Source organism: Solanum verrucosum, unplaced genomic scaffold (assembly GCF_900185275.1).
Source record: "Solanum verrucosum unplaced genomic scaffold, falcon-dt-bn FXZP01000274.1, whole genome shotgun sequence".
Taxonomy (NCBI): domain Eukaryota; kingdom Viridiplantae; phylum Streptophyta; class Magnoliopsida; order Solanales; family Solanaceae; genus Solanum; species Solanum verrucosum.
In genome coordinates, this window is record NW_026020258.1 from 1,623,297 (window position 1) to 1,636,237 (window position 12,941).

Consider the following 12,941-nt stretch of genomic DNA (forward strand, 5'->3'; position numbering starts at 1 on the left):
TCAAGCAATCACATGGCTTTCTCTATCAATTCTTTCACGTACTGAAAATCCTCTCATTTAGACTCAATGAGCTAACTCATGCGGATCAAAACATGACATAGACAGACCAATAAATATCACCAGATACACTTTTAACAATCACCAAGATACCAACTTTCCAACAATGTAAGTAATGCCGTTACCACAAAAAAAACCTTTTTCACATAAGATATGATAATTTAGCTTATGAATTCAGTAAAAACTCACACTCAGAAGTGAATTCAATTACAGTTAGTGCTCAATATCATAGGCTTGCCCTTATTTTCACTGCATAGACTCTCCAGACAGGTCACTAGGATCAATATAGGGCTTTCTTAGCTTGTAGTGTAGGCTCAGGGTTGGGTAGGATACATTTGGGTATTTTAGTGACTTTTCTACCCTACTTGACATTACGTTAGCTATTTACCTCTTTTCTCAACCAATTCTTACATCATTTTGTTTTCTACTTTTTTCCTTGACTTATTGTAGCACAGATGTGACGTTAACTTTTTCATTCTTCTTTTTTCTTTTCTTTTTCTTTTACTTCTTCTCTTATTTTATTTGACATCATTATCACTCTTTTGTTTCTTTTGGATTCAGTCACACCTTTTACTATCTTTTTCTTCTTCTACACACAACTCTTTTCATACCCTTTTATTTCAGTTTCCTTTTTCATAGTCAGTCTCAACTTATGTATTTTGCGTGAGTTGAGGTGAATGATATCTTAGGTCGAACCAAGACCAAGATTAAGGTAACTTCTGAATTAGCCACCCTTAACTTAGGCTTTTAGCCTAAGTTAAGGTGCACAATCAAGGAGGGACCAGGGCCAAAACAAATCTTTAGGGAAAGTGAGTTAGGTGTATTGAAAGAAGTGGTATTCATTAGGCTCAAATGTTTGGATCGAATGGAGCATTTATTTATTTTCGTTGGATTATTTTAGGCCTAAGTGGACTTATTATTAAAAAGGGTCTATGATCATTTCCTAATTCCCAGCTTAGACTATCTTAGCATGACCAACTAGGAAAGTTCTTGATGGGCACACACTACATGAATATACAAAATCATCTCACACACACTTGACTCATTGTTTCATTATCAAATCACTGAAGCATCTAGTTCATGTTCTAGCTTAAGTCATGGTATCATACCAGTTCCTATTATCTCACATGAAGATCAAACATATCAAACTCATTAAGCCTATAGATCTATCACAGTTCAAAGTTTTAGATAGGTATCAATGTTCATGCTTTTATTCCATCATGCTTTAATTCTTTCAGTGTAGTTGTACACTTATACAATCCTAAACATGTAGGCTTAAGTAAAAATGTAAAATAGTCCCTTGGGGGAAAAGAACACAGGCAAGAAAACACCAAGGAAAGGTTATGAGTTACGTTGCTCAAACTTCACCCTACCACTCACAACCCATTTACCCCACCCCCACAAAAAATGGTGCAATTTCCCTCAATGCACATAAGAATATAAGACAAAATGTGAAGTAAACTTGTGGTGCGTAAGAGCCAAAGACCCATCAAGAAACGGGTAGGTCAGGTTTCCTAGAACCTACTGGATCAGCAATAGTGATGTCCTAAGTAGCACCCTCATTAATAGTGGGAAAAATATCAGTAGTGCTCCTCAAACGCGATGCACCCGCATCTACCATCTCACAAGCTCTCTACTGTCGCAGTTCCTCCTTAAAAGAGACTGTCTCTATGTTGCCTTGACCTGCTGCCTCTCTCTCTTCCTAGCTCATCGGACCTTACAAACATCTGGAGTATGCTCAAAAGAGCGGGTGCGCTTGCCAGCAGTACGAGAAGGGTGAGGTGGTGGCTTTGCATCGACAAACAGTGTAGTGATCACCTTCTCATCTGCCTCATCCTCAGGTGTGGGCTTTGGGATATCCTTAGCTGGTGAAAGGAGGGCATCAACATCAAACCGGAGCCTAGTCAACTCCATCTGGATAGTAGTAAAATCAATAGTGGACCCAAAACTCTCTACTACTCAAAGATTGAAAGCATCTAACCGCTTGTGGACCGACTGAATCTTTGCATCCATCATCCTCTGCATGCGAGTCTCGGACTCCTCTACTGACCTCTGCATCCATGGTCTCATGTGCTGCAATAGGGTGGAAAATCTAAGTCTATAATTTTTGAACTCGAGACAGAGGAACAACATTAGATCTTGAAGGGGTAGAGGCTCGTGAAGAGCTAGAAGCATGACTAGTGAAAGTGGAGGGGGGATCCCGTGCCTCTGCTGTTGTGGCAGGCATAGTAGTATCTGCAACCTACTCAATCTTAATCTTCTCCACATCTCTAGAAAGATCAGCACCCAAAGAAGGTAGGCCAACCTGTGGTCCCTTCCATGGTGCTGTAGAGTTAACATAATCAATAATGAGGTTGCGGTGCTACTTGATAGTATCCTTGTTCAACTGACGATAATCTATACACATCCTAAGAGAACCATCTTTCTTCCTGACAAATAAGACCGAAGCGCCCCAATGTGAGACATTGGGTCGAATGAAACCTTCTCAAGAAGGTCTTTTAACTACTTTTTTAATTCTTTCAACTAAGCTGAAGCCATTCTATATGGCTTAATAGAGATAGGACGAATATCAAAGAGAATATCCATATCGAAGTATATTTCTCTCTAAGGAGGGACTTTAGGAATATCAGCTGGAAAGACCTCTGGAAGCTCACACACAACTAGAACTTACTGAATAGGCGGTGTCTCTACACTAGAGTCATTAACTTGGACTAACTGATAGATGCACCCCTTGGAAACTAACTTTTTCTCCTTAAGGTATGAAATAAAACGACCCTTAGGCACTGCTAAACTACTCCTCCACTCTATAACTCACTCATTAGGAAACTGAAACTTTACAACTCGAGTTCTACAATCAACTTAGGCATAACAAGCATGAAGCCAGTCCATACCAAGAATATGATCAAAATCTACCATGTATAACTCGGCTAAGTCAACCATGGTGTCCTTGTGATTGACAGAAAGGGTACAACCACGATTAACTCTCTCAGCTAGAATAGACTCACCAACATGTGTGGAAACACTCAAGGGCTAAAGAAGTTGTTCAGGAAGGATATCAAAATTCATAGCAACATAAGGAGTCACAAAAGATAGACTCACTCTTGGATCTAGAAATGCATATACATATAAATTAAACACCTTGATCATACCAGTGACAACATCTAGAAAATTCTCTTGCTCCTGGCGACCAATGATAACATACAGACGGCTTGCTCCTCCGCCTATCCCTGAAGTAGATCCTCTAGGTACATCACTATCTGGCAGAGCCACTAAAGAAGATTGGGATCTATTGTCCCCATTGTCATTGCCCTGCCTGTTCTTTGGGCAATATCTCATGAAATGACCATTCTGACCACACTTGAAGCAATGAGTGGAGGCATCACGACAAACTCTTAGGGGTTCCTACAACACTTAGCACATGCAGGAGTCCTATTACCACATTTTGTCACACTACCTTGAGACTGTGCATGTCTAGCTCTGAAGTTTAGAGAGTTTTGATTCTTGAACTTACCTTTTTTTCCTAGGTGCAAGTGCACTCGTAAATAAGGGAGCAGGTCCATTTGGCTTGTGTTGAAAGGATGACCGGTTCACATTGCTTTTCTGCTGCCCTGACTCATTTCTTGTTGTCTTAGCCTTCTTATTCCGAAACTCTTCTCTATCTCTTAGCTTATCTTCCTCAACCTGTTGTAGATGGATCGTAAGTCTTGCTATGTCCATGTCTCCTACCAACATAGTTGCTTTAGCCTCTTTGCTTGATAGACGAGACAACCCAGAAACAAACAAGCTCATCCTGCTCCTAATATCAGCAACTATTTTTGGGGCATAGTAGGAAAGTTGGGTGAACCTAAGGCTATACTAATGCACTCATAGATTCCTACTTAAGACTGAGGAATTATGTTACCTTTTCCTCTCTTAGTTCACGTGGAAAAAAATGCCCCATGAAGGCCTCCTCGAACGCAGTCCAACTCGCAGTTGGTGCACTTTCAGCTTTACTCTTATTCCATTGGTCGTACCATACTCTAGCAACACCCGTCGATTGGTATGTGATGAATCTGAGATTTGGACTCATTTAGGGATTTGTTTATAATGTTTTAGTGTCCTCAAATGCTTATTTTGTGCTAATAACTGATGTAAAATCCTTGATTTCTAGGTATTTGGATTGACGAACAAAGCAGGGACACTAATTTGCAAAAAGGGATGAAGCGAGCCAAAAGAAGAAAGAAAAAAGAGCCTGATGATTGCCAAGTCCATTTTGCGAGTCGGCGAGTGGCCATTTGAATGCCTAAAGTTCCAGTGTGCCAAGCCTTGAAGGAAAAAATCAAGTTGGCGAGAGAAAGGAGTAGTCGGTGGATCACCGAGTGATTCCGCAATGGAAAGTTTGATAGCCCAAAGTTACAAACCTGGAGGATGCTGAAGTCCAAGGCAAAAAGGCGATGGAATTGACTAAAGGGTGGATTGCCGAGTTGATTGGCAAGCTCGACTTACTACGCCGAATGGCCCTTCACAACATATTTTTGACCACTATGTGGTCGTCAGGGGTAAGAAGGTAAATTGTGATAGTGCTGCCATCAATGCAGTCCTACAATGTTCAACTAGACTTGAGGATGACTGTTAATACAAGATCAGGACAAAAACATTGGAAAAAAATGAAGAAATGGTTGGCTCCTCCGATATCAGATGGTACTCCCAAGTGGGTAGAGGTTGGAGCACCCATTGAGAAGAAGGACCTCAGTGTAGAAGTGATGTATTGGTTTGGCTTCATCAACAGTACCATTATGCCATCCTAGAACGAGTCGATTCTCTACCACGCCAAAGCAACTTGTCTTAGTTTCATCATTAATGGGACGAGGCTGAACTTGGGATGATTATTGAACATAAGATGCTTATGAGGGCCAAGCATTGCCAAATATCTCTACCTTTCTCGGTGTTGATTACCGAGTTGTGCAGACAAGCTCGGGTGCCTAGAGATGGGAATAAGGATGTGGAAGTGATTCCCACATCCTCTACTGACATCCGGAGAATTGAGGCGGAGTACTTGAAAGATGAGGCCGAGAAGAAGGAAGGCAACCCCGGTGGACACATCCTCGGTTGTTGATGTCCAGACACTACCTGCAGAGGCAATATTGCCTACTCCAGCCCCTGGGCCTTCACGTATATTAACCCTACTCCTTCCATGACATAGTTCCTCTGCAGCTCCCTTGCCCCTAGATCTGGTACTGTTGTTCCTTCTGCTGCCCGACCTCCACTCACTTAGGCTACATTACTACGAATAGGGAACTAGCCCATTCTGTTAATAGACGCGCCTCCAGACTTGAGACCACTATTCCTGGCATGATCGAGAGGGCTCTTACTGATGTTGTGACATCATTGGGTTGTACTATTGATGCCCTTACGACAAATATATCGGTGTGTGAGCAAGGCCAATGGGCCATAGAGGAGGTGAAGACTCTGAAGGCCGCCATTGCTGAACTGAGGAGAGATTTGGACCAGATGAAGTCCACTGATATGTCTATGATTTTCGGTACAGTAGAGATCCCTGACTTACCAGTTGATCAAGATGTGCCTCTAGCTATCACATGAGATGAGGTTCTAGTTGAGTAGGTGGCCGCTGCTGAGTCCGAGGCCGAGATTGATGAGGAGCGGCTTGGTGTTGATGATGAGGCTTCTTATAAGGGCCTAACGGAGGTTGAGGAGGCAATGGTAGATGCAGCTGTGTAGACCTATTTGGCAGACACACCTTTGGATGACTATAGTGGAGCTGGTATTGTTGATGTGATCCGAGCACTGATGCCAAAGTTTAGAGTGATGCACCGGGCACTGATGCCCCGATGGATGGAGCAACTGCATAAACATGACTTCTCTTTACCTCACTCTCTAACACTTTTATTGATTTTAAGTGTTTTTAATGCATTTAAGGACAAATAGCTTTTTGTTTGTGGTGGGGTGAGGTATTTCCATACCTACCTCTTGTGTTTCTGATATTTTCTTTATATATATTGGGTTTTGTGCTTTATATTATGTTTTGGCACTATGTTGTGAATATTTGAGCTTGTGGCTCCTTGTTTTAATTGAAAATGGTTTTTTGACCCTTCTAAAAAATATTTGCCACCCTTTTTATTGCGTTTGAATGTGGTTGTTCTTGTGAAAATTTGAGTATCGGTTATGATCAATATCGATGAGTTGAATGGTGCTCTAAATTGAACAAAAATGAATGTGCGACTACGATGATGCCAAATGAAGATGCATAAATAATATGTGAACATTTTGCATCTCTTTGTGACTAGCCAATTATCGAATTGAGTCTTTTGTGATGAACATTGCACACTAGCAAAAGTGTGGAGTCATGTTTGATATTGGTGCCAATGCCTTGTGTGATGAGCTTACCTTGAACAAAGTGTGATGACACCTAGAATTTGCCCCGTTGGTCCGGTTTACTAAGTGATGCATGCTCTTGAAATAATCTTACGCAACAATTTTAAAGAGTGAAACACTTTAACATTATACCTCTTTTGTGGCCTACCTTGTGAGTGTCTGAACTTTGCCTGAACACCCTTTGAGCCTTAGCCTTTTTCTTGGAAGAAACTTGATGAAAATGTGACCCTTTTTTATACATTCACCCATAATCCTCATGAAGTGTGGTTTGTTTGAATAGACAACTTAGGTCAAAAGCCTAAATGGGGGGTGTGGTGTAAAGAAAAGGTAAATCAAGAAGTGTAAAGAAATTCCCCTTTTATCCATGGTTTTGAGAAAGATGGAAGCCCTCCATACAAAAAAAAGAAGAGAAAAAGAAAAAGAGAATGAAAAAGGAAAAAAGACTGAAAAAGTTGTGGAATAAAGTTGTGAAATTGGCAAAACAAATGGGATGTCCGGTATTCCATGGAAAGTAAATAATGGGGTGACTTTTGAGCATGAATAAAAATGTTGAATGAAAGGAAGTGTTGTAAATACCACGTTTCATGAGGATAAGCAACCACTGAGCCTAAGCCTAAATGACCATACCTTTACACTAAGCCCCTTTACAAGCCTTGGAAAGACCTTTTTCATCTTGAGTGAGCTGAAACAAGTGTTGGTTGGAAAATAAGGGCAAATTTATGGGTGAAGACATGCATGTGTTCATATTTGTGAGTGTGAGAGTTGCATGTGATTCTGGAGCTATAAAATGTTGAACCACTGTGGGTGAATATGGAATCATTCTTTGTGTGAGGACATTTGAGTACCTTTGTTGAGCTTGAACTTACATTTGAAGCAAGTATAGTGAACTTGAAAATCTTTAATAATGGTGAGTCACAACTTGAGTCTTTGAGTGCACAATTGATCTTTGCATGAGTAAGTTGAGTTTTGTTGTGTGCATTCATGATTGATTCTTGTGTAGCACTTTTTGAGACATCCTTTTTGAACTACTAAACTTGAGTTTTACTTGAGGACAAGCAAAATTTTAAGTTGGGGATGTTGATGAGTCCGAGATTTAGACTCATTTAGGGCTTTGTTTATAATGATTTAGTGTCCTCAAATGCTTATTTTGTGCTAATAACTGATGTAAAATCCTTGATTTCCAGTTATTTGAATTGAGGAACAAAGTAGGGACACTAAATTGCAAAAAGGAATGAAGCGAGCTGAAACAAGGAAGAAAAGCAAGCCTGGTGATTGCCAAGTCCATTTGGCGAGTCACTGAGTGGCCATTTGACCACCTAAAGTTCCAGTGTGTGATGCCATGAAGGATAAAATCAAGTTGGCGAGAGAAAGGAGCAGTCGGTGGATCACCGAGTGATTCCGCTACGCAGAGTTAGATCGCCCAAAGTTACAAACCAGAAGGATGCTGAAGCCCAAGGCAAAAAGGCAACGGAATTGACCAAACGGGGGATCGTCGAGTTAATCGGGAAGTCTGAGTTACTACGCTGAATGGCCCTTCCTAGCATATTTTTGGAGACAATAAATACAATTTTGAACATTCAGTTTAGTATCATGAATCTTTTAATCTATAATACTTTCAAGTTGGAACTCTAAGTATTGAGACAAGTTTTTTCTTAGCTTTGAAGAATTGAGGTTTTTCATTTTTGAGAAATTGGAAGTGGGTCTTTGATATTCTTCAATTTGGACCTTTGTAAGGATGAAATTAATCGTACCCAGTTGATGGAAACACAATTTGGTAACGATTTTTATCTTTTTATAATGTCCTAAAACCCCAATTCTTGGGGTGTGATTATGGGCTGATTTAGTTTATGGGTATTGCTCTTTGTTAGTTTAAATGCTGTTTAGAAGTGATTTCAATCATTAATTGTGGTTTTATTTCAGAATTGTAGTTGCAAATACAGTTCCACCTTTGTGTTTTTGGCTTGCTCGAGAGAGAGGTTTTAAAACCAAGATTAATGATTGATGGTCTCTGGGTATTGAGTTTTCATGGATTCAGCTCGAGAGAGTGCATCCTAAACCCTTTTCCACACATTCAGCTCGAGAGAGTGAATGGAATAAGGCGTAGGCTGTTCTTATTTTGCATGCTTTTTGATGTTCGAGAGAAATTAACTTGATTCGGGGTAAATTGTTTGAGAGAAAGTTTACTTCCTCTATAGTCTAGCTTATTCACTAATTTACAGCTATTTTCTAATAGTTGCAATTACCATTCGTCTACATTAGCCTATAATCAAATCATATCCCAAGAACCCGTCTCATTATTTGTTAATTGTATTTTTTGTTGCTACTGTAGTTGATAATTAAAACCAAAACCCCCTGTTATTTGACATTTCTGTCACCCCTTAATTTGAATTATGTTTCTATTCGATAATGTCTATTCCTATGACTTACTTGAGCATATTCGCACATTTTTATTGAATCTTAAACACGTACCACTCCCTATGTGATTCCACCCCAACTCATTTGGTTGTGCTATTATACTGACTTGAGATCGTTGACACTTAGAATTGGATGAAGTGTCCTTGAAATATTAATCAGTATACAGCGAGTTCCACTCGCTTAGCATCCGCACCATGCATAACCTCAAAAAACATTCTGCAACTCTTCCACAAAGTTTTATGTATCCTCAGTGACACTTGAATCGGTGAAGTTTGGTGGATTCATCCTTAAGAACTCACAGATCCTAGTTGTATCATCCACATCCTGTTGAACCGCTCTCTGTTTCCCAACTTGGTTAGTCACCATTTGACTCAACATCCGGATATCATCCCGAAACTCAGCATTAGTAACCTCCCCTTGGGGTTGCACTTCTGGTGCATCAGGGACCCCTTGATCCTGAGGGTTAATATTTTTCCTCGCAGGACGACCTCGAATAACTCTTCATGGAGGTATGATCTGAAAGATACGTGCAAGCACGAATTAGAAAGAAACTTTTATAGAGATGCACTCTATCGCACGAAAAAAGTATGAAAGAAGTGAGATAGTTCCTAAATGTCGCAGTATCCTAATTATAGATGTGGCGCGCTTCACATCAATAACTAGGACTCTACAAACATGGCTTAATTGACACCCTAGGACTATTGAACTATGTGCTCTGATACTAAGTTTTTCACGCCCTAAGCCTACACCCTGGGTGTGGCTGGCACTCGAGAACCATTGTTGTCCCCAAACAAACTTTGGCCTGGCTCAACTCTCAGCGGAAGACTTACTTAACATAGAATAATCTCAAAAGATAAACTTAAAGAATAATCTCAGAATATAATAGAATATTCAACTAGCCAGAATACACAACTCAAGTCTAAAATATTAACATTTTGAAAATGAAAAGACTCATGAACTACTGTCTAACTATCTATGAAGCCTCTACTAACTGAGATGGACTTCAAGACAAGACCCACGACATCCTAATAACAAAACCGGAATGATAAAACATAAATTAGGGATCCTCCAGAAGCAATGAGGCTCACCAAACAAATCTGGAACTTGAATGGATCAACAAAGCGTTGTTTGATGATCCTCGTTACCTATATCTACATCATGAAACGATGCAGGCCAAGTGACTTCAGTATATTGAATGTACGAGCATGTAAGGGGAAATCTAAAACTTGACATAAGCTTAAACTAGAACTGAAGAAACAACTTACCTCATCTCAACTGAACTCAACCTCAACTCAATCTCAACTCATTTCAATATATAAGCAATAACAATAATGTGATATAAAGAAAGCTTTTAAAATAGTAGATTGCAACTCAATGTATTGTAAAATACAATGTAACTCAACTTGTATGTAAAAATACAAAATAAACTTTGTTTGGGAGATTCTCTAATCGACAACCATGACAATGAGCTATGTGATGATAAAGCATCTCGCCCATGCTGCCAGAACTGTCTTATATATTGTTGGGGTATAGAACTCCTCAACTAAGTGGATCCACTAAGCTATGCTTAAATATCTATAAGGAATCATCTCAAAAGTATGACCTTTTGTACCCACGTTGGCTACATGGTTTATGGGGGTTGTGAGTTGTTTGAACTCTCCCCCATATCGGTGCTCAATACTACTCCCAAAATATAATTTAGCTCATATGTTTTAAAAAAAACATTTCCTCATCCTCAACTTTGAAATTTTTACTCAAAAGGTTTCTCTTAAAAGATATAGTACTCAAAACTTCTCATGAACTCTATTGGAAATAGGTGTTTCCTCTCTTCTTAAATGTATACACATTTACTCTTGGGAATACTTAGTTCCCATATATCATTGTGAAAAAATGAATTTTACTCTCCTCATCCTCAAACTCAAGTACTCAAGTCTTAAAACAAATTTTAAAAGATTGTAACAGACTTCTCAAAATGATTCGATAGAACTCTCAAGAATTAACTCTTAACTGTGCCTTGAATTTGAATTATGAATTCAAGGGTTATGATTCATGTTATGAATGATTTGTTGATATTTTAGAAGTAGTTTATAGTAGTTAGAATCAACAAGGAGTGAAGGTACACTTTAAAAGAACTCAGATGGGGAAAACGATGGTAAAAGGGCGGGAGTAGGCGACCCAAACGCACTGCTGGCGCCCCCGCGCCTGCCCTCCCACAAAATTATCTGACAAGTTTTGCTTCTCATTTTCTGACCCTAATTCATCTAGGATTAATTTCTTTTCTCAAATTTTCCTTAGATTCAATAACCCAATACAAGTACACGACAATCTACTCATAAACAACTCTCAAACTCATACACTTATATGAAGAACTCATCAAATCCATCCTAATTCAAGAACGAAAGCAATACTTCAAAAACACTCATCAAAATACCCCCTCACTAATTTGGGTAACTTTCCTTAACTGGACATGCTGACTTCAAATTGGCATATCTCCCTTCTACTAGCTTGAAATTTAGCAAACTTGGTGGCGTTGGAAAGAGGATTCCAAGAGCTTTCATTTGATATTTTATGGGCCTCCTAACTCATCCTGTACTGAAAGTTATGATCGTTTGAAGTTGATCCAAAACTCATAACTTAAGCATAACTAGTAAAATTTTAGATTTGGCTCTTTCCAAGTTAGTTCATTCTAAATTTACCTCTTTCTAAGGCGGGATGTTACACAAGGTCCTTTAATTATCTTCACAACTAATTTGAAAATGTATATATCTAAGAACTCGTTTAAAAATGTTCTCAAATAGTTAAGAATTGATATTCAGATACTTTTTAAATTTGGCAAACAAATCAATTTATTAAAAATAAAATTACCGAACAAGACCTTATAGTTTTCTATCAAACCTCACCCACTTCTTTAAGTAAAAAAAGTGTAATGTGAATAATTGATTAAAAAAGAAAAAAAAAAATTCAAGTCATAAAGAAAATCATAGTTGAGGAGATAAAATAAGAATACTTTTTATTACTTTGAATGTTTTTGTGGATATGTTTTTTGTTTTTTATTCACTAGCAATATTATCACAACGCCTTCAATTTACTGCATTGTTTAGTTGGCTTATTTTTTTCTACACACATTAAATTTTTTTTTTTTCATATTAATAATGATAGAATGGATTTGTTTTTGTTTTTCGGCATTTTTTTTCCCATCTATTTTGTTTCTCACTCTCCTTAACTAAATACAATTTTTTTGGTTAGTAAATTATCACCCATCATTCATATTATTGTATATTTTGCGTTTCATTATGTTGCACACTATTATAATAAATGATTTTCCATTTTAACAATGAAATTGTAGATTTCTTTTTCCTTTTTTCAACCTTTTAGTCCTCTCTTTTTTCTTTCTCAAACTTTTAAAGTCAATACAATTTTTTATTTGTAAAATGTCACCCACCATTCATTTACATGCCATATTTTTTTATTACATACACTTTGTAATAAATAATTTTTCATTTTAACAATGAAAATGTAGATATCAATTTTTTTTTCTTTTCTTTATTTGCATTCTTCTTTTTCTTGTCTCTTTTATCACTCATTATTCTCAAGTCAAAAATATATTTTCTTTGTTGTTTCTTGTCTTCCATTTGGTGTTCACCCCCATTTTGTTCTCTTTCTCCAATTCATTCCGGATTATGGCTTCATCGAATCATCAAAACCTGTGAGTATAAAATTTATGACTTTTTTTTTATGATATATGGTGTTTTGTCGTGTACTTTTTTCCTTTTATGTTTTCATAATTTGAGGTGAGGATTTTTTTGATAATTTTTTTTTATGTAAAACATAAATTTATATACATATATATATATATATATATATATATATATATATATATTGAGTATTCTTTTAAAATGGTTGAGTTGATTTAAAACATGTCAAGTTGTTGATTGGGGTCAATCTTGGTGAGATCAATGGAAAATAAATGGTTGCGTCAAAGTTATAAAATAATAGGTCATAAATCAATCCATTGAATTCTTTTTTAATAGTTTTATTTTCTTACTTTTTCAATCAAACAATAAAATATATTTTTCTTTCATTTACCATGAAATAAA

General features: G+C 37.7%; 1 protein-coding gene across 1 annotated transcript; it reads right to left on the reverse strand.

The window, feature by feature from the left end:
• Window positions 1-2,299: 2,299 nt before the first annotated feature.
• LOC125833339 (uncharacterized) lies at window positions 2,300-3,846 on the reverse strand. Its single transcript, XM_049512479.1, has 3 exons — window positions 3,569-3,846; window positions 3,207-3,370; window positions 2,300-2,382 (listed from the first exon to the last, which is right to left on the reverse strand). Exons 1-3 carry the CDS (start codon window positions 3,844-3,846, stop codon window positions 2,300-2,302), a joined length of 525 nt encoding a protein of 174 aa, XP_049368436.1.
• Window positions 3,847-12,941: the final 9,095 nt, after the last annotated feature.